Below are 23,226 nucleotides of genomic sequence, written 5' to 3'. Positions count from 1 at the left end.
GTTTATATCTACTCCGACTAAAATACTGCAGGTGCTAGAGTACGCGCCCAGTGTCGCCTTTGAAAAATAGCTTCATCAAATCAGCATCAGCTGGCAGCAAATGACCCCCCCGTGGCTGAATAATCATTGGCGAATCTTATACATCCTGAAGAGATGAAGGGATAGCTACCTCGAGGTTTAGTACCCATCTATACCTGAGAAAACTGCGCGAATATAGAAGTTGGCTATGCAAACTGTGACTAAATATCTAATTAAGGTAGTTCTAACGCTTTGTATCTTCAGTATCTCTTTACTCCAGTAAGGGACAGCAACATCGAGAAAATAACCACTGATTATGGAGCCTTTTTCCCATGCACCTTGGTATGGGTCTACAGCACGTGCACTAGTATAAATACTTCGTCCTACCTCTACTGAACTGGTTGAGCGCGAAAAGTACCTACAATGCTAAGCCATCGCGCGACATCACACGGAGTACAGGCGCTTGGATATTGACAGCACTCAATTCCAAGGCTCGATTGTGATGTGAAACACTATTACTGGGCCAATGTTATTTACTTTTTGATGCATGAGGGTAGGATGGTGCGGAGTGTCTCGTTGCCCTGTCCGAATTGCAGGGGTGTCAGAATAGCATTTCGATTCAGGTGGCATCCTTTTACTTCCCAAAATGGACAGTTTTGAGGTGTTTAGTGCCCTGTCCCCCGAGACACACTCTGACTTTTTTTTTACCGGTCCTGCCTTTCCATTGCCTCCATCAACCAATTCAATACCAACCGATCAATAACACTCAGAGAAGATGGCTACAGCCAATCTTTCAAGTCTCCCAAAGGAGATTCTTCTCGTCATATTCAACCTTTCTGACAGCCAGCAGGATGTGCGCCATTTGTCGAAAGTGTGCCGTCGGCTCAGAGATGTCTACTCCTCTGGTGGGAGGCGTCTTCTTGAAAGAGTCGTCAAAAATCAAGATTCTGGATGGCTAGATATGGTACTTGGCAGTAAGTGTGTCTGCAATTCACCACAATGCCTGATTAGTTTTAACACAATGAACGTCCATAGTGGGATTCATGTATCGCGTGAGTCCGTCAGTTCATGCCTATTGGTTTGCGTATCTCAAGTTCGACTATGATACGCTAACACCTCGATTACATCGACGAACGATCCGAGACCTACTCTATGGCAAACATGGAGATAAATTTGAATCAGCTCTCCACGACTTTCTCAACCAGTTCGACAACGTGCATTCCAAATGCGGAGATATCCTCAGTGCAGATGCCTGCAGAGTTCTCGAATTGGGCGCACGCTACCAAAGAGATCTATTCAAAGCCCTGAAAATGAAACCGAGCAGTCTGGCGGAGAGCACAATGCTGGTTGCCCTCGCGTTACGCTGCCTAGCAATATCACTCGACCTGGGTCGATTCGTTATCAAAGGCGAAAATGTCCCAGAGCATGGTCATTTCGTGGTGCACAAAGGTGGTCTTACATCAGGGGCTGCCCAGGGAATGGCAGTGTGGCCGAAGATCGAGTACTCTACTGATCCTACAGACTTTCTCCCGGAAGATCGGCAGATACAACTGTTCAAAGGTGACAAGCGGGATGACTATTCGACAATGATGCTGTACCTTGTTCAGATGATATCTATGCAGATTCGCGAGAACAACCCACGTACATGGCTGAGCACTATCCTCGCTCTTTGCATCTTGAGCCCTATTTACCACTTTTTCCGAGGCTGGGAGCAAGGGCCTTACGATTCGTCAGAGCAGTGGGGACCCCATGGCAAAGGAGCTGAGAACCGTCTTTCGCACACTCGTCGAAGGGTATTCCGATAACATCAAAAGCAGTCCTCTTGAGTTTGACTGGGATCACGAACGGTTTAGGTCCTTAGTAGAAAGCGAACTCTCTACCTCTTATGCAGTTGAGCTGCATGGCATTTGGCTTGGTTGTGAGGGTAAGTTGCTGGGCTCCTAAATTTTACACGGATCAAGACCGGATGCTAATGATTCGTGTAGGGCCAGATGTATGGGGCAGAGACCCGAGAGACCATGAGGATCTCGAGACTCGGATTCAGAAATTCATGGATTTCACAGCGCCTGCTTTCTATGCGCCTGATATCGCTTTTAATATATGGTTCTAGCCACTTATGTAGCAACCAATAAGAGCCCCATCCCACCCCGTACTTAAATATACACCGGTAGAAAATGAACCAAGCATCTCAAAGATCTAAATTGTACCTCGGCGCACTTGCGGGGATGCCTCACCCTCCAGCCCCACGTGCCACAATAAAGCGGAGATGATCTTCAGCCAGATTGAACAGCAAGCTACCGACCGCTATTCATCTTTTTATTTACTGTTGAACCTGCCAATCATCTCCAATTGGTCAAACAACCCACTGCAATTCAATATCATCATGCCCGAAAACTACGGTGAATACCAGACCGAGATCTACGGCCAAGGCGCCTTGCTTGGTCTCAAGCCGAACGTCACTACCGACCCCCGATTACTTGAGGAGCAAGCAAAAAAAACATTGAGCGAGCGCTCGTTCAACTATGTTGCTGGGGGCGCTGGAGAGAAGGCTACGATGGATAGTAATCGATTGGCGTTTCGGCAGTGGAAGCTGTAAGTTTGTCTCTTCCTGCCATTTAAATTTCCGATGCTAATATTCATCGATCCAGGATACCGAAGATGTTGAGGAAGGTCGGGATTCTTTGCATTGTTTTATGTTGGGCTCGCTTATGACGTTCATAGATGGACAAACAAGACCTATCGGTCAACATTTTCGGGCAGGAATATCCCACTCCAATCCTCATGGCACCAATAGGTGTCCAAGGCCTGTTTCACGACGACAAGGAAACAGGTCTGGCAGAGGTTTGCTCGGAAGTAGGGGTACCGTATACCCTCAGTACGGCAAGCACCAGTTCAATTGAAGACGTGGCATCTGCGAATGGAGATGGGAAACGCTGGTTCCAGCTATACTGGCCCGGCGACGACGAAATCACTCTTTCCCTCTTGAAGCGCGCGAAAGAGAATGGATTCTCAGTCCTCGTCGTTACTCTAGATACCTGGTCCCTTGCTTGGAGACCGGCAGATCTAGACAACGCCTATATTCCCTTCATCCGCGGCGCTGGAAACCAGATTGGTTTCTCGGATCCGGTCTTCCGTGCTAAGTTCGAGAAAGAGACTGGGTCGAAGGTTGAGGAGGATATTGTGGGCGCGTCGAGGGCGTGGATCGGGAACGTTCTGTCTACGAATCCGCATACCTGGGATCAGATTTCGTTCCTCCGGAAAAACTGGGATGGGCCGCTTGTGCTTAAGGGGATTCAGCATGTGGATGATGCGAAGCTTGCGCTGGAAGCGGGCTGTGATGGGATTGTTGTTTCGAACCATGGAGGTATGGCGTTCTTCCTAATTTCCCTACTGATGACATATTTTTATCATTTCCCTGTCACAAACGTTCCGCTCCAAAAATCGTTGGAAAACTGTTTCGTATGTATACTGACCACGTCAGGTCGCCAACTTGACGGAGCGATCGGCTCCCTCGAAGTCCTTCCAGAGATCGTCGACGCGGTCGGTGATAAGTTGACAATACTTTTTGATTCCGGGATTCGAACAGGCTCCGATATCATCAAGGCTCTGTGCTTAGGAGCTAAGGCGGTCTTAGTTGGTAGACCTGTGATCTATGGCTTGTCTATCGACGGCAAGAATGGCGCCAAAGCCGTTATCAGAAGCCTTCAGGCAGATTTGTGGCAGAGCATGTCATTAGCAGGGATCTGCACTGTGTCGGAATGTACGCGGGATAAACTTAGGAAGATTCAGTATCCTGGTGACGTGAAGGCTATGCTGTGATACATTGCCCTGGCAAGGCTCACTGTATATAATTGCGCTCGAAGCGTAGTTAGCGGAGTAGGCCTAGGTTAATGGAAACCCTAAGTTTAAGAAACCTTGCAGCAGCGATATACATTACAGCGACCTCTTCAGGAACCCCCTTTTTAGATTAAGGCCGATTATCTCGAGTTTATTTCCGTTGAGCGCACGTTTCGTGGAGGTACGGTTCTTCAACGAAATCCATGAATATGCCAAGAAACGACACGCCTCTCCGCTGTGTCTAATTATCCATCACATTGGCAGCGATGGAAGTGAGAACAGAGACCAAGGTCACCAAGCTTTCAATACGGTTGAACAAGCCTCATGAGAGCATCACATCCTCGACCTCATGATTGAATTAGTTATGGCCCTGATTCTATTAGTGGAGAGTCTGATCTCATTGCGGAGCTTGTTGGGGAAACACGGGGAATCACATGCCCCTCAACGTGAATGGTCATTCGTGTTTGTCGCGATCACAGCCCGACGGTCTTCTGACGCAACGCATCTATCTAGACCCTGGTCTTCAGTCCTCTAATTCTCCTAGATGATAATCTCAACTATTTCCTACCCTATGGCTCAGGGGAAAAGGCGAGAAAGTCAACCACGCGAACCGACGGCACCTATTACGTCAATGGCTCGAGATGTCTCGACTTCTAGGCTTCGGATCAAGATGGAAACAAGATGAGCCTAAAATCGTCGAAACAAACGATGAAAGCGTCAACAATGTGCCTGCGACGCCAGGCACCTCCCTTCTTCCACGACCAGTCGCCTCCTTCGTATCGCTCATTACGCAGTCCACGTCGCTTTCGCTGAGGATAGGGACTTATTTTGGGGGGGTAGCCCTTGATGGAGCAAGGGTCACAACATTGACAGGGTTGGAGCTGAGTCGAGCGGTCATCGAAGGTATCTTGACGAGGGCTGGGCGTGATGTTGCTATTCGGAGTGGTGGGAGTGCTGGAAAGGCTGAGGCCGAGTCTATACTCGAGAGGAGTGTAAGTGGCCCTCGAACTAGAACAATCGGTACTCCACGTATATTAACGGAGCCCATTAACATCTAGCTTGCTGCTCTACACACTACGATAACATCTGCGTCGTTCTTTGCAGCTGCGTCTTTCCACTTCTCCTCGACGACGCTTTCATCTGCCTCGAACATGTCCCAAGCCCTGCTCTCAACCCTTGATGCCATTCTCGGTTCCACCGAGTCATCACGAGCGATTGCAGCCATAATAACCCTGATCCGCAAGGAGTTTAGTGACCAAAGCAATGAGATGGGCGCCGAGAAAGTCGGAGTTGGCGACCTTTTAGTTGGAACAGTTGGCTTCGCGATGCTCCAACGCTGGGGAAGGAAGAGCACAGAGAGATACAACCGCATCAATGGTGGCGTGGAGACGATATGGGATGTTGTCATTCTCGATAATGGACTCCGAGCAGATGTTCTTGAGATGCACCAAATACAACCTGCGAGCGGACCCATTGAGGGCATGCGAAACCGATCAAGACGATCATCTTTCATCTCGACCGGACCGCATGAGGAGGAATTTGATGTTATTCAGCGTCCGGGAAGCGCTATCGAGGGCTCACGACCGCCGTCCATTGTCTTACCAGATGGTCAACATCAGATCTCAGAAGACGACATCCGGTTGTATATCATGAAACAGCTTCCCCGGGGTTGTCGAGCCTCTATTAAAACTGACTCCGTAACGGCACAGACGATAACAGTCAATGTTTACGATGAGGACGGCGGAGAGCTTGTTGCTCCACCGGGCACTATGATCGTTGAAGAGAAGTTTCATAATGAACCGCATGATGGGAATATGAGTCCAGACACGCAGCGAACCCCCAGGCATACTATTGTATTTCGGACAGCATTCAACAAGTCACAAAGCACCGATGTCAGACCACCTTCAATGCATCTGGTTGGAACACGCGAGTCCGAAGAGGTTCTTGATTCTCAGCCCATGATGGAGTTGGATGATTTTGCCGTGGCCGATTCTGAGCCAGCCAGCCCGGATAGCGGCCGCGGCACGGGGATAAAACGCCAGAGGTTAGATGTTGACCAGTCGAGTCAGCCAGCGTTTGGTACACAATACCCCGGCACTCGCCACACCTTGCGCACCGAAACGCCGCAACCAGCTAGACGAGCCAGTGGCTCGGATTCAAAAATCCCATTTGGCAAAAGCTCGCTCTCAAAATTTGCACAGAGGGTAAAGCCAGCCGTAGGCGACAAGACTGATCAGCCTAAGAGGCCGTCTTTGCGGTTACCATTCGATAGATCCAATTCCCAGTCACAGCCGAAAGTTTTGCAGCGTAGTGCGACCCCAAAAGCAGCAGTTCCGGAGCGAAAATACTCAAATCAACATACTAGCAGGCTTTCCCAACAACCAAAGACAGGAAAGCTAGCCGCGCCTCCAAAGCCTGAGGCTCCACTGCTCGTCGCAAATCGGGGAGCCCCGAGGACATCTTCATACGCTGCTCAAGGACGTACTGGTGTAAATACGAAAAGACAAGATAGTCGTCCCTCAACGAGCTCGCGAGACGGCTATTATGAGGTGCACGAGAAAAACCAAGAATCTTACATGGTGCAGACCGACACTTATTCCTTGCAAGAATCACGGTCATCTTCGCCGACAGCGACGAGAGCTCATGTACGCAGCAGTAGCTCATTGTCTCTCACACGCTCAGAGTCAGAATCAACCGTCAACATTTTGCCTGATAAACGGCCGAACTCTTCAGCTCAACGAAGGTCAAAATCTTACTCTTCTAGCATATACTCATTAGCAACAGCCGGGTCGGACACTTCACTCGTGCTTGCGCACCGTGTTCGGAAAAGTGCTTATGACGACGCATCGACCATTCAAGCGCTGAATCGCGATGGTCTTGTCCCAGGGATATTCCCACAGACGCATTTTGTGCGGAATATTCGACGCTTCTGTCGGTTTGCATCCGGAACCTATGGGTCAAGTGCTCTCCAGGTTATGGGCGTACCGCGGGCGCCAAAGGATCTCAACCGCGAGGATATTCACAGCCAAGAGCATAGTGACTTCTCCGATCACACTGGACTACCGGCCTCCACTATCTTACTTTCTTCTTATGTCGATCCCGCAGGCGGATCGAACGCTGCTGGCGAAACAGAAAGCGGCTTTCCCTTGGTTCACTACCTATTCCTCGACCATGAGTCCAAGGCTGTTGTTCTGGCGCTAAGAGGGACATGGGGCTTTGAGGATGTACTCACAGATATGACATGTGCATACGACGATCTGGAATGGCAGGGAAAGTCTTGGAAAGTCCATAAGGGGATGCATTCTTCCGCGAAGCATCTACTGATGGGAGGTGGCAGAAGGGTTATGATCACGATTAGGGCTGCCCTCGAAGAATTCCCGGACTACGGTGTGGTCTTATGCGGTCACTCACTGGGGGGAGGAGTTGCAGCCATTCTTGCTACAATGATATCTGAACCTACCAACGAGGCATCACTGGTGTCATTCACAACCGCCTCTCACCCCGAAAAGCAACTAATCATTCCAAGCGCGCGGAGCACCGACGAGCGTCACTCCGCTTGCTACCTTCCTTCTGGGCGTCCCATCCACGTCTATGCCTACGGACCTCCGGCCGCCATGTCCCCATTTCTCCGTCGCGCAACCCGTGGGCTAGTCACTACTATCGTCAACGGCCAAGACGTAGTCCCGTCTCTATCCCTTGGCATTCTACACGACATGCACACAACATCCCTCGCCTTCAAAGGCGACACATCTGAAGCCAAATCACATGTCCGCTACCGCGTCTGGGAGAATCTACGGCAAAGCATCGTGAACAAATTCTACGTCAACGAGACACCCATGCTTCTGAGCTCCGGCGACGGCTTGGGTGAAGATGCCTGGGCTTGGAAGACACTAAAGTCTCTCAGAGACTCAATGAGTGCGCCTAAGCTAGTGCCTCCCGGGGAGGTCTTCGTGATTGAAACTATGCGAGTCCTGCAGCGCACGGCATTCACCTCTGATGCTACAGATGATGGATATCCACGGCTCGGGCGCCCTGCTACAAGGGTACAACTCAAGTTTATTCGAGACGTTGAAGCACGATTTGGAGAGGTGCGCTTTGGGTCAGGAATGTTCAGTGACCATAATCCGGCCAGATATGAAGCCAGTCTTGTGGCTCTTACACGAGGTATTTTGGATGATTGATGTGCAACGACTATTAAAGGGTTGACTTTGGATTGCATTTACAAATTCATCTTCTGGAAGACGATATATCTCAGATTTATACGTATCTTATCTTGTTATTTTTTTTTTGTTTATGATACACGATGTTAAGACTGTCTATACCCAACTTTTGTTCTTTGCTATATACACTGCCAGATATACAGGCTAGAATACAATATATCTACATTGAAACTTGATGTCTAGTCGCACTCCGCAGATAAATTCTGACGGGCAATAAGTAAACCCAAGTAAACCAGCCCGTTATGACAATGGGAGGATGCCACTCAATTATATCGTTGCGTGTCTGTGGCTCGGCGATCAAAGAGCCCAGCTCCGATGTCCTACACTCGTCGAGGCATCAGTTCTCTGACCCATGCTCTGAATGTTGTGGCGATGCCGTATCTAGCCAAGCACGACGCAGCCGTGGGTCATGGAATATCCAGTAAATTCCATGGCGGCACTGCAGCTGTATGTAGCAATAGAAGACGACCCGTGCCATTGCCCCAAAGTACCGCAAACTCCAGCGAATCCTGAAGGGGCCTTCATCTAGAAGAGGGTATAATTGTGTCGACAATCCGTGTTTCTTGCCGATTGATAATCTCCATATAGACGGCCTTGCTTCAGGCTTTCTTATTATCAATTCCTTTTTGTTTCCGTTCTTCAACCCTGGCGTCTAATTCCAGAATCTGCTTCTCGACGAGCTCTTTTTTGGCGACGAGGTTCTGGCGCATGGACCGGAGAGCGGCGATTTGCTCATCGAGGGTAACTTCTCGAGTTTTCTGCACGTGCTATGATTTCTAAGTTAGTATTCCAAGCGTGAGTGAAACAATTGAACCCATCAAGCATACCTTAGCCCTCTGCTGTTCAGTCTTCAATCCAGCTCCATAAAGCGTTCCGGCGATCGTAGTAGCTGTCACTGCGCCGGCGAGAACGAGGCGCTTCACTTTCACCGGTGAATTAAGAAATGACATAATTTCCACTGCGACTGCGACCGAAGTCTTCCGAGCCAATATTCTGATCGATATAAGCTCCTAGAGAAACCCCCCAGGTTGCTCCAAAAACCATCAAGATAGATCCAATATGCCCCTCGTCACCGCCTACTCATCTCGGAACTAGATTGACTGACTGCCCCTAGCGCGTCGCGTCTCCGCGCCAAGTCCCATCATGAGTATCGCGTCCCGCAACAAAGAAAGATTCCCGACGGCTATCAAAGAGCCCACTAGCCCACCCCTCACCCTTGATGGCGGGATAATTAGGACAACCTAGGAAGCTTACATCTCTATGAATCACACCTCTCGCCAGGGCAGTTGAGTCTGTCAACACGAATCGCAATCCTGATCCGAACATAACGATGCCGTCCCTGAGCACCGTTCCGAGACGCCGACAGCGGGAGGAAGTGAGCGACGATGAATCTGCCCCTGGGTCTGGGCCTTCTCCAGCACCAACACCATCGAGCGCAAGTAAACGGCCAAGGATAGAAGCGACGCAGGACGAGGATGAAGACGATGACGAAGTCGATGGAGAAGAAGAGGATGAAGCCTCCGCCGCCGCGTCCGACTCAGATAACTCAAACGAGAGTGCCGACGACGAGGAAGAAACGACGAGGTCGACACAAGGCGGCAGTCAGGGCCCTTCGAGACCGCTATCAGTCGGACAAAATGGTGTGCAGAGCCATGCTACAAAGGAGGGGTACAAGCCCGGTGCTATTATCCGAATCAAGGTTACGGACTTTGTGACATATACCTCGGCGGAATTCTTTCCAGGTCCGAAATTGAATATGGTTATTGGACCAAATGGAACGGGGAAGAGTACACTGGTTTGTGCGATTTGTTTGGGGTTGGGCTGGGGGCCACAGGTACGTTGTGTTTATTGTGTCAATGGCATTCTGCAAGTGAGGTGCTAATGAGTCTGAATGTCATTATAGCATCTCGGACGCGCGAAAGACACCGGCGAATTCGTTAAACATGGATGCAGAGAGGCAACAATTGAGATTGAACTTGCGGGCGGTTCTAAGTTCCCGAGGAATCCCGTGGTGACAAGGACAATAAAGAAAGAGGGGAATAAGAGCACATTTACTCTAAACGGAAAACCGGCGAGTATGAAGCAGGTGCTGAAGCTTGCGCAATCGTTCGCTATCCAAGTCGACAACCTGTGTCAATTCCTGCCACAAGACAAAGTTAGCGAGTTCGCTGCCCTTACGCCGACTGAATTACTCAACTCCACGCAAAGAGCCGCTGCTGGGGCGGAGATGGTGGAGTGGCACGATAATCTCAAGAGTCTACGAGCCGAGCAAAAGAGGCTGCAGGCGGATAACCAGGGCGATAGGGATCTTCTTGCGAACCTTGAAGATCGACAGGAAATGCAACGAGCGGACGTGGAGAGAATGCGTCAGAGGGCAGAAATCACGGCAAAGATCGAGAAATTGGAGGCGCTGCGCCCTGTTATCCTCTATAAGCAGTTACATATGAGGTTTGAGGAGGCGAAGAAAGAGAAGGCGAGCTGTCAACGCGAACTCGAGGTACTCGAAGCAGAGCTCGAGCCTGCCATGAGGTCCGTCAAGAAAAAACAGTCCTATTGTCTACAGCTTGATTCGGTAGTGAGGCATAAACAGCGGGCTGTTGATTTGGCGGTCAGAAAAGCAACAGACCTCAATAAGAAAGTCGAAGAGATCGAACAAACGATGAAAGACTTAGATTCGCAGATCGAAGCTGAGAAGAGAAGCGCAACGAATTCTAGGCAGCAGGGGAGCAAGATTGTACAAGAGATCAATAAACTCACGCGGCAGATGAATGAAAACCCCGTCGAGTTTGACCCTGACTGGTATAATGAACAGCTTGTAAGTTCATTAACTTGCCGTCCCGATGACCAATATAAACCTAATGTCCACACAGAGAGACAAACGAAGGGAGATACGAGAGATGGAGGATAGAGCCACTCCCATTAGAGAACGTCGTCGGCCACTTCTAGAGGAGCAAAAGGAAAAGATCGACCGCTTGAGGCAGGCCGAGCAGCAGTTACGAGGCCTCGACTCGCAAGCCGGACGTCAGGAGAAGAAGCTTCACGATGCATCTAGAGACTCCCATCAAGCTTACAAGTGGCTCCAGGAAAATCGGGACAAATTTGAAAAAGAAGTTTTCGGCCCTCCAATTGTTACCTGCTCGATCACCGACGCCAGATATGCAGACCATGTCGAATCACTGCTGCAAAAGACGGACTTCACTGCTTTCACCGTGCAAACCAGAAACGACTTCAGGACATTGCAAAGAAACCTGATCGGTCAGCTTAAGCTCCACGACATCAGTATTAGAACGTCTTCTCTCGCGCTGGACAGTCTTCGGTCCCCCCTATCGGACGACAATCTTAAGAGCTTGGGCTTCCAAGGGTGGGCTAAGGATTTCATCAGTGGCCCCGAACCTGTGCTTGCCGTGCTTTGCAGTGAGAACAGGCTGCATCAGACCCCGATCAGCTTGCAAGACATCTCCGATGAGACCTATACAACCCTCGAAAGGGGTTCCATCTCCTCCTGGGTCGCAGGTAAACAGACTTATCAGATTATCCGGCGACGGGAGTATGGCCCTGGCGCTACCTCTACTCGCGTAAGGCAAGTACGGCCGGCCAGAGTCTGGACTTCGCAACCCGTGGATACACTTGCAAAAGCCGAACTGGAGCAGACAATTGGAGCTCTCAGAGAGGAGAAGGCCGCCATTGAGCAGAAGATGGAGTCCGACAGGGCTACTCTTACTGAGCTTGGTGAGAACCACGAGCGTCTCAAGCAAGAAAGGGTCAGTAGGCAGTTCTCAGCTTATTTTTCTATGCTAACAGGTTTTAGGACAAGCTTGAGCGTGAAAAGGCCAGGAAACAAGCCGCTCATACTGAATTCAGAGCCATTCCGGACAAAATTCGTGAGTTGGCTATGCGCCTCCAGTTTCAAACTGACTAACGTCGATTACAGGCCTCCAGGAAATCAAGAAGAAGGCGAACGATGAATCTTTCGAGAAAATCAGAGCCAATGTGACTGAAATCCGCAGCAAGCAGGAACAACTATCTATTGAAAAGGCCGAAGCGGTGATCAAATACTCGGTATGTATGCATAATACATGATCATGAATTCAGGCTAATCCAAACCAGGATGCTGTGGAGGCCCTGTACGCACTTCAAGCTGAAGTGGTTACCTTGAATCTATGGAAGATCGAAGGACTGTCGGATGTGGAAACATTGAAGCTCCGCACCAGTGAACACACCGAAAGACTCGAAGCCAAGAAGAATGAACTACAAGTGAAAGTCGAAGAAGTCAGAGAACTGGCAGATGAGAACAGGAGGGTCCTGCCAGAGGCAAAGAAGATTGCAAAGTCATTTAAAGACGACGTTCCCTTGGGAGAGTTAGCACAGGAAGTTCACAACCACACCCCAGACCAACTCGAAGCAGAAATCGACTCAGAAAAGGCCCGTCTCGAACTCACCCACGGCGGCTCCGACCACATGATCCAAGAATTCGAGGCTCGCGAGCGCCAAATCGAACGCCTCCGCGAGAAACTCAGCGACTTTGAGCAAAAACAAGCCGACTTTAACTACGCCATCAGCGAAGTCCGCGGCAAGTGGGAGCCTAAACTCGACGCCATCATTAAGAGTGTCAGCGACGCCTTCTCCGACTCCTTCGCCCGCATCGGCTGCGCCGGCCAAGTTTCCCTGGACAAGGCTGGCGAGGAACCAGGACCGGATGGCCAACCCAGCGGCAATGACTTCGACCAGTGGTCCGTCCAAGTTCACGTCAAATTCCGCGAACACGAATCCCTCTCCCTCCTTGACTCCCACAGACAATCCGGTGGCGAGCGAGCAGTCAGTACAATATTCTACCTCATGGCCCTACAGTCCCTCTCCGCTTCACCCTTCCGTGTCGTCGACGAAATCAACCAGGGTATGGATCCCCGCAATGAGCGGATGGTCCACGAGCGCCTCGTCGATATTGCCTGTGCGCCTAGCAATGATGGCTCCGGCGGTGGTCAATACTTCCTGATCACCCCCAAGCTGCTCAGTGGGCTCGTCTATAAACCGGGTATGCGCGTCCTTTGCATTGTCAGTGGCGAGCACATGCCTGAAGATCATAACTTGATTGACTTCGGGTCCGCGATACGCAACATGCGTGCTGTTACGGGGCGGACGAAGGGAAAGGGAAGAGCCATTGCGGCACCGAGGGCTAGTGTTGCTGCTTGATGGGATTTCTTTTTTATTTGGGCCTATCTTTTCGCTCATTCCTCACCTCTTTCTATGCATTTATAGCTCAAGGATATGGTAACAAGCATGGTGTTTCAGGAGGCGGGATGGAGACCTTTCGGCCTGCTTGGTTAGTGGGGAGAGGCTCTTTGTATCTAGATTCGCTTCTTGTAGATGGTTTGATTTCTTCCTTACTTAGTTATGATACCTGAAGGATCTTTTTGGAGTTACGGAGTTGTTATCAGTGAGATCGTAGAAGACTTTATGGGCTGTTGATCGTAGTTTAAGGGATAGTAGAGAAATTTAGGAAGTCGCACAAGCAGCCCGGGCCTGCAAGTCGTCAAGTTTGCCACGAACTGCCCGAGATCTCAAGAGGCGGCCATGAATTTACCCTAGAACACTACGAAGCGAAGCACACAAAGATAGCAAATTAGTGATCATAGCATTTAACATTTTTATGTTCTTTCTTCCTTTATTCATATTCTTGTAATGTAGATAGGTTTATAGTTGTAGTTGTAGTTTGCAGTTAGAGGAGGTAGAGGTATAGTCATATCATCTCATCCATCATCAAACAAAGGAAAAGAAACTAAGATAATAACACAAGGAAATAAAAATAAAATAAACCAGACTAGCCCAAGCACGGATACTGAAGTCCTGTACTTTTTTCCTATCGCTGTCTTTCTTTCTTTCTTTCCCTCAACGAACACCCAATGATGATGAGAAAACCCTGTGAGACGCCTGTCGCTCCTCCGATATGCTATGCATGTGCATGTGCATGTGCATGTGCAATATGCATGCGATGTGCATATTATGAAATTAACATTTGACCCAGATGAGATATAAATGGGGGAGAGTTGGATAGGGTAATCCTGGCTAAAAAAAAAAAGCAAGATGCATGCATGATTCGAACCGCAGACCCCGGAGACACCATACCGTGAAGTGAACATGAGTGGGTATCATGGAATGAGAAAACTGATCGAGGGGAGGAGTTGATTATAATGGATGGGCGAGGTGCTTTTTTGGAGAGGTGTGTGGTGGGTATAGGGGATTATTAGATGTGTAGTGGAGTGAGAGAGGGAAAAGGGTGATTAGGCCATGATGGCAGGAACGACACGGCCGGAGTGGCAGCCGCGCTCGTGGCGCTTCATGTTGCTGCGCACGCTGAAGGCCTTGCCGCAGCCGGCATGTGTGCAGCGGAAGGGCTTCTCGCCGGTGTGGCTGTGGGAGTGGATGCGGAGACTCGAGGGGCGGGAGAAGGCCTTGTGGCAAGTGCGGCAGATGTATCGGTCGTGGTTTTGCTGGTAGGGGGTGGTTGTGGATGGCGGGAAGTAGTGGTGGTGCTGCCAGGCTGGAGTCACTGGGGAGATCATGGGCTGGTGCGCGGATGGTGGGGGTGGTGGCGCGCTGTATGCGCCAGAGGATGCGGGGCGCTGGTAGTACATTGTCTGGGTTGGCGAGGGCTCAATGGGAGAGGAATATGTCGCGACGCTGGGAGCTGGCGAGGCGTAGGGACCGTGGCCGTGGCCGTGATGCGCGGAGCCCTGGCTGGAGACAGAGGAGCGGTCTGTTGGGCTAGGAAGGTTGACCGGTGGTTGCGGGTATTCGGTCTTGATCATAGGGTTGGAGGAGATCGAGCTGGAGGGCGAGTGACCGGCGCTGTGGAAGCCGGAGCCAGGGCGCAATGGGGGAGTAGGTGGGAGGCGGATTGGGGCGACGCCAGCGTTGTGCTTGTCGAAGGAGGTATGGATGTCCGAGTCGCGGTGGGTAGGAGAGCTCAGTCGTTGGCGCTCTGGTAGATATGTTAGTTCAGATCCTGGAGGTATATGCTCGAAGCTGTGAAGCCATACTTGCTGCGTGTGTGGAAGCACCATCGGCGCTGTCGAGAAGGGCGGAGATAGATGGTAGTGAGCACCGGGGGGTCCTGTCCTCAACTGGAGGGGACAGTGGCGCTTGCGAACGGGAGTAAGAGGTCGCAGCAGATGGATAGAAGGAGCCAGGCTCGAAGGCAGGCGGGCTGTATCTAGACTTGACAGTCATGGCGGGTTCAGGCCCCGGTTGGGAGATCAGGTTGGCGAGGTCCATTGTGTCGGATGAGGTGTGTATGTGTTGAGGAAGGCTGAGAGGTGTGCGACGGGATGTGGACGGGATGGATGATTTAAAGTAGGGAAAAACGTGGCAACGAGTGAACCATATATGAATGGAGTCAACGCTATCCCAAAGTGATCCAGCTGTTTGGACTATGGAGTGGGGGGAGGGAAAGGAACAGGGGGGGGGGAGAGCAACGAGGTTTATAGTCCAAGACGCAGCGAGCCAGAGATGATGAGGATTGAGGATTGAGGAGTGCTGGATAAAGTGGGGAGCAAATCAAAAGAATTCAATAAGATTAAATCGAAAAGAATTAATTAATTAAATGAAAATCGAAGGGATTTGCGCTGACTCGGGAGGTGGAGAGCTGCCGACTGTAGGTACGCTGTATTGCTGTGACAGGCTGTAATTTTGGTGAAGGCTGCCATGCTGAATCTGAGACCTCCGTTTCAAAGCTTAACTTACTCCGTAATTGATGCCTTTGGCCCTTTGTTCAATCTTACCATACACTGTACACTGACCGGTACACTTCCAGTCGGCCACGCGAGATGTGATGACTAACCCTGTTCCAGAGAAGAATGTCGCTTCTGAAGCATTCTTGTTGTCTCACAGCATCATCCTCCATTATGAACGAAGGGATATACATCAGAAATCATCATAAGAGACCTTCAACAGTCTCGGCACAATCTCCTAGTGCAGATCTAGCGATCTTCGTTTTTCCTCTCCCTGCGCCCCCAAGCCGTGGCAAAGGCGTCCTGTGTCCTTTGGAGGTCCTCCGGTGTCTCCAGGCTAGTACCTTAGCAGGTACTATTATTAATGGGCCTCGACAGGCGGCGATGATCGCTTGGGTGGACCCATTATTGCTGGTCTTACCTGTCACAACGATCCCATGCCCCGTTAACGGTTGATCGTTGTCGCACGATCACGTCTTGTTGAGAACCTGATCTCATCCAGCAGACAAACCGTCGATCGTTCTTGGGTGTTTCGGATCTTGGTGACAAGAATCTGCTTCTCTCTATCTAGATACATTTTGACTTCAACTGATCCAGTTGGCTTCGCTGATCCAGTCATCGCAATGTCCTAAAGACCTACAGTACCTCCCGGTCGCTCTCAAATTCTTGGTCGAGATCGACGAGTCTTGTCATCTTCCTTCCGGCGATCAAGTTACGGCGAAGCTCTGCTGGATAAACAAGGGGGAGAAGTGTTCTGGGAATGGAAGTGTCTCCGATCTCATCACCAACCAAGCCTCTGGGGCCGGGGAGTAGCTCCAGCTTAGGACTGGATCAGGCTTGGCAGGCGCTCCAAGAAGGGAATCTGGGAACGATTTCCATCCTTTGCATCCTTCGCTTGGGGGCCAAGACATAGCCGGTTAGCGTGCGAAAGGAACCGGAGATTATCGTGGAGTGGAAACGATAATCAACAGCAAGAAAGGAGGTCTTCTCCGGACCAAAGACTAAATCCGGTCTAGTCTCGCAGCTCTTCTGGCCAAGGACTCGAATCCGTCTGACTTTCATGTCCTTTCACGATGACGTTGGCTAGGCGAAAAACGAGTGGACTTGGAACGCGAGGGACCAAGCTGTCAAACAGGCAGTAGTAGTACCAAAACCAGCTTCTTTTGCCGTGGCTTTGTCCTCCTCACAACCGCGACCCCATCAATAAGAAAATAATGACTTCGATTAGGATCGACCGCGTCACAAGTGCTCAGCAAGCAGCTCGCAGTCCAGGCCTTTGCAGGAATCCCACGAGTTTTCTACCCACATTTTTAGGAGGGGCCGACTGGCATTATCCCTGGACCGAGTCTTGGCTTCCCGAGTTTCAACTCTCGTGTCTCTGCCGCCCTGCGCAGGTGCACCCAACCCAGCAGGCCAGTGAGCCCACAAATGCTGAGCCTCGGCGGAGAACTAAGCGTCGAAAACCACCAGACCAGCTCTAATGGGAGATCATCAGCCCGAAAACCGAGTGGTCTTAACCCTTAACGTGATATTCTATATCCTGTCACATTCCATCTCCCAGGCCATCATCCCTCTAGGAGATGGGGTTGCTCTTGCTTGTTTCACCCTGGATACTCCTGGTTGCACCTGTCGGTCGTTTCTCTTTTCCGTAATTCTTTTCCGCGCGTATTCCCGACAATGATCGTCAGATTCCCGCTTGAATTGGACTAGGGCCTTGCCAAGATGATTTCCCTCCAAAGCCGTCCTTTTCTTCAGTCACTCAAGTCTTCACCCCAGGCCACCCTCGAGTAAATTGAAGGCTTGAAAGGATTATTATTGCGCCCGTTGGGCTGGGTGCTGGCTCGGAATGATCCTAAATTGCTAGCTGTGTTGATCCTGGGAATCCCGCGCCTAGTTCAACGGTAGTTCTGCAGCAACCACTCTCCCTCATAAGCACGTCTAAAACAAAGATCGCAATAAACACGCCCGGAATATCGATTTACCCTCCAAAGTTCAGGGGGCAAAAGAAACTCCAAGAAGAAGAAAGAGAGTCAGCGAAGTCCTCGGCGTCCAGTCAACCATGTGTGAATGAAGGATGTGCCCCCATCTCAAACCTTAATAAACGATCTCGTGGAAGCGAAGCTTACCAACCAATTATCGACCACGTTCAATGGAGCAAGTCAGTGTCCACTGTCAGCATCACCTTGCCTGCATAAATATCGCTATAATTACTCCGTCTTTAGGCAGGAAAGCGTTGGCTCCAGTCCAGGGCCCCCCAGCCTACTCTGTACGGGTTTCCCTCATTGGCTCGCCGGGCTCGAGACAATTCTGGAGTTCTTTTCCTGTGCGATTAAAAGACTTGGGGCGTCGGAGACACCGTTGGCTCGCCTTGAAGTCTTGGGGAAGACACCAAAAAATAACCTAAACAAGCCCCGCAAATCAGCCGTCTTCATGATCCAACCACCGATGGTTTAGCATACAGAAAGGCCCATGAACGGGGCCGAAGGGGGACTAAAGGACCGGGGAGGATCAGAAAACGTGGTAAATTGCACCAGGCGCCGTGCAGCCAGCGATCAAGGATTCCAGAACCCATATCCTTGGTCGAGGGTCGCACAAAGAGTCGTTACACGACAAATCTGAAGGAACCAAGGACAGTACAGTACGGAGTAGCGATGTGACACAAAAGGCAGACCTCTGATCCCTTTCCCTCGCACTGGATGCTCCATTGAGAGTATAGTTTTTGCGAACCCGAAGCCGAACCTTCGCTGCACATTATTGTCCCATGCGGCGAAAAAGAAAATATGCCAACAAATAGCTCTCACCTTCTGCCAGCTATCATACGTTATCTAAGAGTCTGCCGATCCACAGTTCATTGAGGCGGTAGCAGTTCCAGTTCCGTTTCCAAGCGGAACAATGCGGTCGAGGCTTTCGCGAGACTTTCGCAGGTGTTGATTAGGATCACGGATCACGGATCGTGCTGATCATCCAAGTAGTCAGGTACAAGATGTAACGATGGACGCGCATCTTCAAACAAACCAACTACGGACCAATTGCGTAAACGTTTCCAGTTTCCTTGTCCGGACGGCAGAATGGTTCCTCACGCGCTCCAAGTTGGGGACCGAGACATGAGCTCTGTACCGGATCTTCGTGACGGGACTGCTATAACCGCGGAACACAACAGTCGAGAATCTGGATGATTTTCAGGCTCGAGATCTCAGCGCCGCACTTCGCTTAAGCGCTCGGCAACTCAATTAAGATTGAGGGGTGCTATTAATAATCCCGGTTTGGCGGTTTCCCGTTCAAAAGAGGAAAGCTCAGTCGATAGTCTTGACGTCAAAATTTGGATAGGAGCTTCTGTCATGGCCTCAACCTTGCTCAGAAATTCGGCTTGTCTTGGTAACGGGAAGGCAAAGTACAGACCGTGGATGAACTCTGAAGCACGTCGGCTGCAGGTCCTCGGGAGTCTACACACAGAAAAGACGGTATACTTTGTGGCGCGCGTCCTTGGGTTTCAGAACCGTTCCTCAGGAACTCCTCAGGATGCGCATTTTTAATCCGGCCGGTAAACAGCCCGGTACGTACTGTAAAACCAAAGAGGATTCCCGAGATTACCTCTAGATTGTGATGCGCGGCGATCATTCCAACGCCTTCCAACGTCCAGCTTTGACCGCCGATTTAGTGTGCGGATGAACTACTGCAACTCGCTTAGCGGGCGCATAACCCCATCTCGCAGTGTGCAAGCGGGCCTCTGTCCCTTCTCCAATCCGCCCCCTGGCGGCCGCGAGTAAATGAGGACTATAGATCCTTAATCAGGCATCACTAGCAGCTACCCTCCGAGACTATCGACGGGTTATATGCATGATCACATATAGTTGTCGTCATAAAGATGTCGCACTCGCAACGGTCTCGGACTGAGTCTTCCCCACGGCGTTGATTCCTTTGTTGGGCTTGGCCTTGTTCGACTGAGAGATGGACGGTATGGACCATTGCAGAGGCAAGAATCCTCAGGAAAAAGCAAGCATCGAACAATAATGCAAGATCGATCTCATGATCGAATCTTAGCAGTTCTCGCTTCGAAACACCGCAACAGGCTAAGCCTCGCACAACCCAAGCGTTCCTACAGTGTGAAAGAAACCATGTTGATTGTTTCATTTGTCGCTCACCCTGTTGGTTCCAGGGTGTGTCGGGATAGGCTGCGGTAAGATCCATTATGATGGGTGTCGATCAATGGGAAAAGCAAAACACCCAGGACTCGAACAAAATGGTGAGGTCACAGAGCAAGTTTCAGGAGCTGATCAGGAGACGAGTCAAGCCTGTGCAGCCACGCGTGATGAGGAGATCTTCGCAGCTCCTGCCACGCGCGACCGTCTTACGGGATCGACGACTCCCGCCTCCTGTTTTTATCCCTGCATGACCAATCACCGTCCTCCAGGCGCTCACTGTGCCACTGCGGTAATACCATACTCGTACCCCTCAACAACAGCTGTTACACAGGGGCTACTATTATCAGGCGAGTGACAAACACATGGAGGGATGGCGGCTGTGATGCAGCGGCACCACGCTCTTGTTTTGCAGGTTTGCGTGACACAACAGCCTGTGTAGGTCTCAGGACTTAGGACTATCTGAGCGCGACGCACAATTGCGTTGCGGGACGATCGTGCAACACTGCTCCGATTTGGGCAAGTACATTCCGGGGGGCTAGCTATCTTGTTGCAAGAAAGCGATCCACTTTCTCCTTCTATGAGGACAATCAATTATGCTTGCTTGCCTGAAAGTACACATCCGACATTAACGACCAATATCCAAACATTCAAGTCGAAACAGTGTTGGAATCCACCGGAGCCGCGTCGTCTGTCCTGTGTCGACTCCGGCCTGGACAAACCGCCACGCTGGTCGATCGTCATCAGGGAAGCTCCTTGGGAAGTTGGAGCCCAGCACTCCAGCTCTCGGGGAGGCGGTAATCTGAGAATCGATGGCCGACGGCCGGTCGGTGGGTTCATGGGGATCTAGGCCAGGCAGCCAGGCAGCCAGGGGCATGGAGATCCAGGAAAACATCGCAAAATCGAATGCGGTTTAGTCCTCGGCTATAGAGTTCCAACGTTCTCCCCCTGAAACTCAGACACAGACCACCAACCACGCGTGGGCAGCATGGAACCACTGGAGATCTGAGTCTCTTCAGGACTAGCGCAGCCCCCTAGCGTCCCTGCTGGAGGCTGGACCCTGGTGATTTCACGTGGCAGATTCTCGCGTCCGTCGCAGTAATCCTTCGGCCCTTCCCGACTTTGGCACCAAAGCCGATACGCTAATGCGAGGCTAGTAATTCACCACCGCTCGTAATGTCCGGTCTCGCATCCTGCATCTAGTACGGAGTATGGTGAATCCTCTGGGATTGCAGGATTCGTGGTGCCATGATTCAGGTCTCGATACTACCGAGGATAACAAAATCAGACAAGAGGGTCTGACTCTGCACAGTGAGCGCACCAAGGCTTGCACTCTGGTCTCCGAGTCTCAAGTCAGGTTGGCATCCGGCTGATCAGGGCTGATAGTCTTGGTATGCCACTTTCCCTCACCGGGACAAGCGCCAAGCACTGCACAACTACTCGTAATCTTACGGTATTCAGCTTTCACCAGCAGCCCTCGTCGTTGTCGATCATTTATACATAGAACACGCGAAAGTCTAACAAAATGACATCCCTCTCCAGACTCCAGATTCTCATGGCAGGTCATGCCAACTCCAAGAATCAAGCGTCTCTTATCAAACAAGAAAAAGCAACAAAGGAGAGGCACCGAGCCGAGCCCACCCATTGCTCCTCCTCACCTCACATCCCTTGATCAACCTTCTTCATCACAACGGGAGATGATGGTCAAGCGACGCCTCATCTTTTCATCATCTCCATTATGACTATCAAGTTGGGCTTCGGCGTTGGTCACAGACATGGTATAGTGATGATCAATCCGGAGCAGCCTCCGCAGAATGGTACTGTGGGATCCATTATTTCCAACCACCTGCATGCATGTCAGGTGCCACTGTGCCTCACCCAATACAATAGTCTCGGACCGACTTCCTTGCCTTGGCCCTTCTATCACTATCGCCTCATACCATCGTCATGGATATACGATCAATTAATATATTCGCTCCCACTACCGCGACGGCGCAAACTTTATTCGAGTCATGATCACCCGCTAGGCCTATGGGTGTCCCAATCCCCGGCCGGAGCACTTCCAGAGTCCAGAGTGGCGGGCACTACGACGTACTCAGTGGCCGTTGGATTCGGCGTCTCGGAGCCGACCATGCCATGACCATGCAACTCGCAAGCAGGCATGAGGCAGCAGGTGTCCAAATCCTTGATTGCTGACTACGAAGTACCTACTATGGACTACTGCCGTACGGGCTATAATCTTAATTGCGCGCCTTATACCTCCATCACGATTTCGCTCTTCCAATGAGAGTTCTCGACGCCGGGGGGGGGTTGTTGGCCTTTGACCTATCATCATCATCGTTTTGCAGTGATATTCATCCTGGTAGCTGTCCAGACATACAGAGGACAGAGTGCCTCAGACTCTCACAGTGTGCGAAATATATATCTCCGGTCAACAAGGGTTCCCTGTGCTTCGGAGTATGTCAGCCAACCCCTCTGGCTATTTACACCCCCGACCACAGGTATACAAAGCCCTGATGACAATACGGGACGTTTGAACCATACAACATATACTTTTCTCTTGTCATGTCGTCGAAGTTCAACCCATCCCTACGGAGAAGAAGAATTACGACAGCAACAGTGCAGTTGCGTGGAATGTGGGGCTATGTGGGGCCTATACGTCGCATTGTCGTGGAAGACGAGAGACATTCGAATCACACATCTCACGATATCAGCATGGCAAAGAAGAATCAGTGAAACCCCCTGCGGCAGTAAGACATGCTTACTACTGAGGGAAATAGGAAGAAGCCCCCTTGGCATCCCAGTCTCCCGGGATCTTGAATCCCTACCGTACGAGTCGCACCTACCCTACAAGGTGTCATCTGATCACCGCCGAACCCTGTACGGCGGTAAAAATAGCTGAGCCTGCATAAGGGGAGTACTTACAGTCTTACAGTAGTAGTCGCCCGATCATTACTCTCTGTACGCCGATGTATATGTGCGATCTTTCAAGGACAACCCCTGTTCTGTTCTCACCCAAATTTCTTACCTTAAGTATACGAGTGGTACAAGAACATGCGATGATCTACCTCGCAACCGAACCGAACCACAGCACCCAGCGGTTGAAGTGCGAGCTCAGCCAGAACCATAAACCAACGATAAACTTCGAGCCAAAAGAAAGTAACCGCACCGCAATCGCATGGCCAACAAGCATAATCCCGGCCCCCCATCGCGTGGATTCGGAAATCTCAAGCGAAGAGGGAAAGCAAAAAAGACGTGGAATGTGGGTCTCCTTCTGCTTCATCC

General features: G+C 50.8%; 6 protein-coding genes across 6 annotated transcripts; 4 read left to right on the top strand and 2 right to left on the bottom strand.

Moving 5' to 3' along the window:
- Nucleotides 1-793: 793 nt before the first annotated feature.
- BJY04DRAFT_215803 (uncharacterized protein) lies at nt 794-1,823 on the top strand (the record flags this gene model as incomplete). The annotated part of the gene is made up of 2 exons (XM_073715568.1): nt 794-992; nt 1,054-1,823. 2 exons carry the CDS (start codon nt 794-796, stop codon nt 1,821-1,823), a joined length of 969 nt encoding a protein of 322 aa, XP_073573725.1.
- Nucleotides 1,824-1,857: 34 nt separating this feature from the next.
- BJY04DRAFT_18718 (lactate 2-monooxygenase) lies at nt 1,858-4,021 on the top strand. The gene is made up of 4 exons (XM_073711000.1): nt 1,858-1,942; nt 2,004-2,610; nt 2,667-2,688; nt 2,740-4,021. Exons 2-4 carry the CDS (start codon nt 2,285-2,287, stop codon nt 3,835-3,837), a joined length of 1,446 nt encoding a protein of 481 aa, XP_073573724.1. The 5' UTR covers nt 1,858-1,942; nt 2,004-2,284; the 3' UTR covers nt 3,838-4,021.
- A 324-nt stretch (nt 4,022-4,345) lies between these two features.
- On the top strand, nt 4,346-8,228 carry BJY04DRAFT_18697 (uncharacterized protein). Its single transcript, XM_073710966.1, has 2 exons — nt 4,346-4,847; nt 4,914-8,228. The coding sequence occupies exons 1-2, from the start codon at nt 4,497-4,499 to the stop codon at nt 8,034-8,036; spliced, it is 3,474 nt and encodes a 1,157-aa protein (XP_073573723.1). The 5' UTR covers nt 4,346-4,496; the 3' UTR covers nt 8,037-8,228.
- BJY04DRAFT_183479 (uncharacterized protein) lies at nt 8,223-9,074 on the bottom strand. The gene is made up of 2 exons (XM_073710475.1): nt 8,903-9,074; nt 8,223-8,842 (listed from the first exon to the last, which is right to left on the bottom strand). Exons 1-2 carry the CDS (start codon nt 9,023-9,025, stop codon nt 8,675-8,677), a joined length of 291 nt encoding a protein of 96 aa, XP_073573722.1. The 5' UTR covers nt 9,026-9,074; the 3' UTR covers nt 8,223-8,674.
- Nucleotides 9,075-9,258: 184 nt separating this feature from the next.
- BJY04DRAFT_226228 (DNA repair ATPase SMC5) lies at nt 9,259-13,596 on the top strand. The gene is made up of 6 exons (XM_073718377.1): nt 9,259-9,909; nt 9,979-10,890; nt 10,946-11,836; nt 11,884-11,956; nt 12,007-12,134; nt 12,183-13,596. The coding sequence occupies exons 1-6, from the start codon at nt 9,406-9,408 to the stop codon at nt 13,263-13,265; spliced, it is 3,591 nt and encodes a 1,196-aa protein (XP_073573721.1). The 5' UTR covers nt 9,259-9,405; the 3' UTR covers nt 13,266-13,596.
- Nucleotides 13,597-13,695: 99 nt separating this feature from the next.
- BJY04DRAFT_183476 (C2H2-type zinc finger protein) lies at nt 13,696-15,507 on the bottom strand. Its single transcript, XM_073710474.1, has 2 exons — nt 15,113-15,507; nt 13,696-15,054 (listed from the first exon to the last, which is right to left on the bottom strand). Exons 1-2 carry the CDS (start codon nt 15,345-15,347, stop codon nt 14,354-14,356), a joined length of 936 nt encoding a protein of 311 aa, XP_073573720.1. The 5' UTR covers nt 15,348-15,507; the 3' UTR covers nt 13,696-14,353.
- Between the last annotated feature and the right edge of the window lie 7,719 nt (nt 15,508-23,226).

The sequence above is a fragment of the Aspergillus karnatakaensis genome (assembly GCF_047715665.1).
Source record: "Aspergillus karnatakaensis strain CBS 102800 unplaced genomic scaffold BJY04scaffold_12, whole genome shotgun sequence".
NCBI lineage: Eukaryota > Fungi > Ascomycota > Eurotiomycetes > Eurotiales > Aspergillaceae > Aspergillus > Aspergillus karnatakaensis.
The sequence above is the reverse complement of the archived record's forward strand: the minus strand, read 5'-3'. Positions and strand labels throughout refer to the sequence as shown.

Bases quoted from the DNA above. Each gene is read 5' to 3' on its own strand.
- BJY04DRAFT_18718 (XM_073711000.1), top strand. From the start codon at position 2,285: ATGATCTTCAGCCAGATTGAACAGCAAGCTACCGACCGCTATTCATCT. The intron at 2,611-2,666 runs GTAAGTTTGTCT...TCATCGATCCAG, and splicing joins GCGTTTCGGCAGTGGAAGCT to GATACCGAAGATGTTGAGGA. The intron at 2,689-2,739 runs GTCGGGATTCTT...TGACGTTCATAG, and splicing joins TACCGAAGATGTTGAGGAAG to ATGGACAAACAAGACCTATC.
- BJY04DRAFT_18697 (XM_073710966.1), top strand. From the start codon at position 4,497: ATGTCTCGACTTCTAGGCTTCGGATCAAGATGGAAACAAGATGAGCCT. The intron at 4,848-4,913 runs GTAAGTGGCCCT...ATTAACATCTAG, and splicing joins AGTCTATACTCGAGAGGAGT to CTTGCTGCTCTACACACTAC.
- BJY04DRAFT_183479 (XM_073710475.1), bottom strand. From the start codon at position 9,025: ATGTCATTTCTTAATTCACCGGTGAAAGTGAAGCGCCTCGTTCTCGCC. The intron at 8,843-8,902 runs GTATGCTTGATG...TAGAAATCATAG, and splicing joins CTGAACAGCAGAGGGCTAAG to CACGTGCAGAAAACTCGAGA.
- BJY04DRAFT_226228 (XM_073718377.1), top strand. From the start codon at position 9,406: ATGCCGTCCCTGAGCACCGTTCCGAGACGCCGACAGCGGGAGGAAGTG. The intron at 10,891-10,945 runs GTAAGTTCATTA...ATGTCCACACAG, and splicing joins ACTGGTATAATGAACAGCTT to AGAGACAAACGAAGGGAGAT. The intron at 11,957-12,006 runs GTGAGTTGGCTA...CGTCGATTACAG, and splicing joins AGCCATTCCGGACAAAATTC to GCCTCCAGGAAATCAAGAAG.
- BJY04DRAFT_183476 (XM_073710474.1), bottom strand. From the start codon at position 15,347: ATGGACCTCGCCAACCTGATCTCCCAACCGGGGCCTGAACCCGCCATG. The intron at 15,055-15,112 runs GTATGGCTTCAC...CATATCTACCAG, and splicing joins TGCTTCCACACACGCAGCAA to AGCGCCAACGACTGAGCTCT.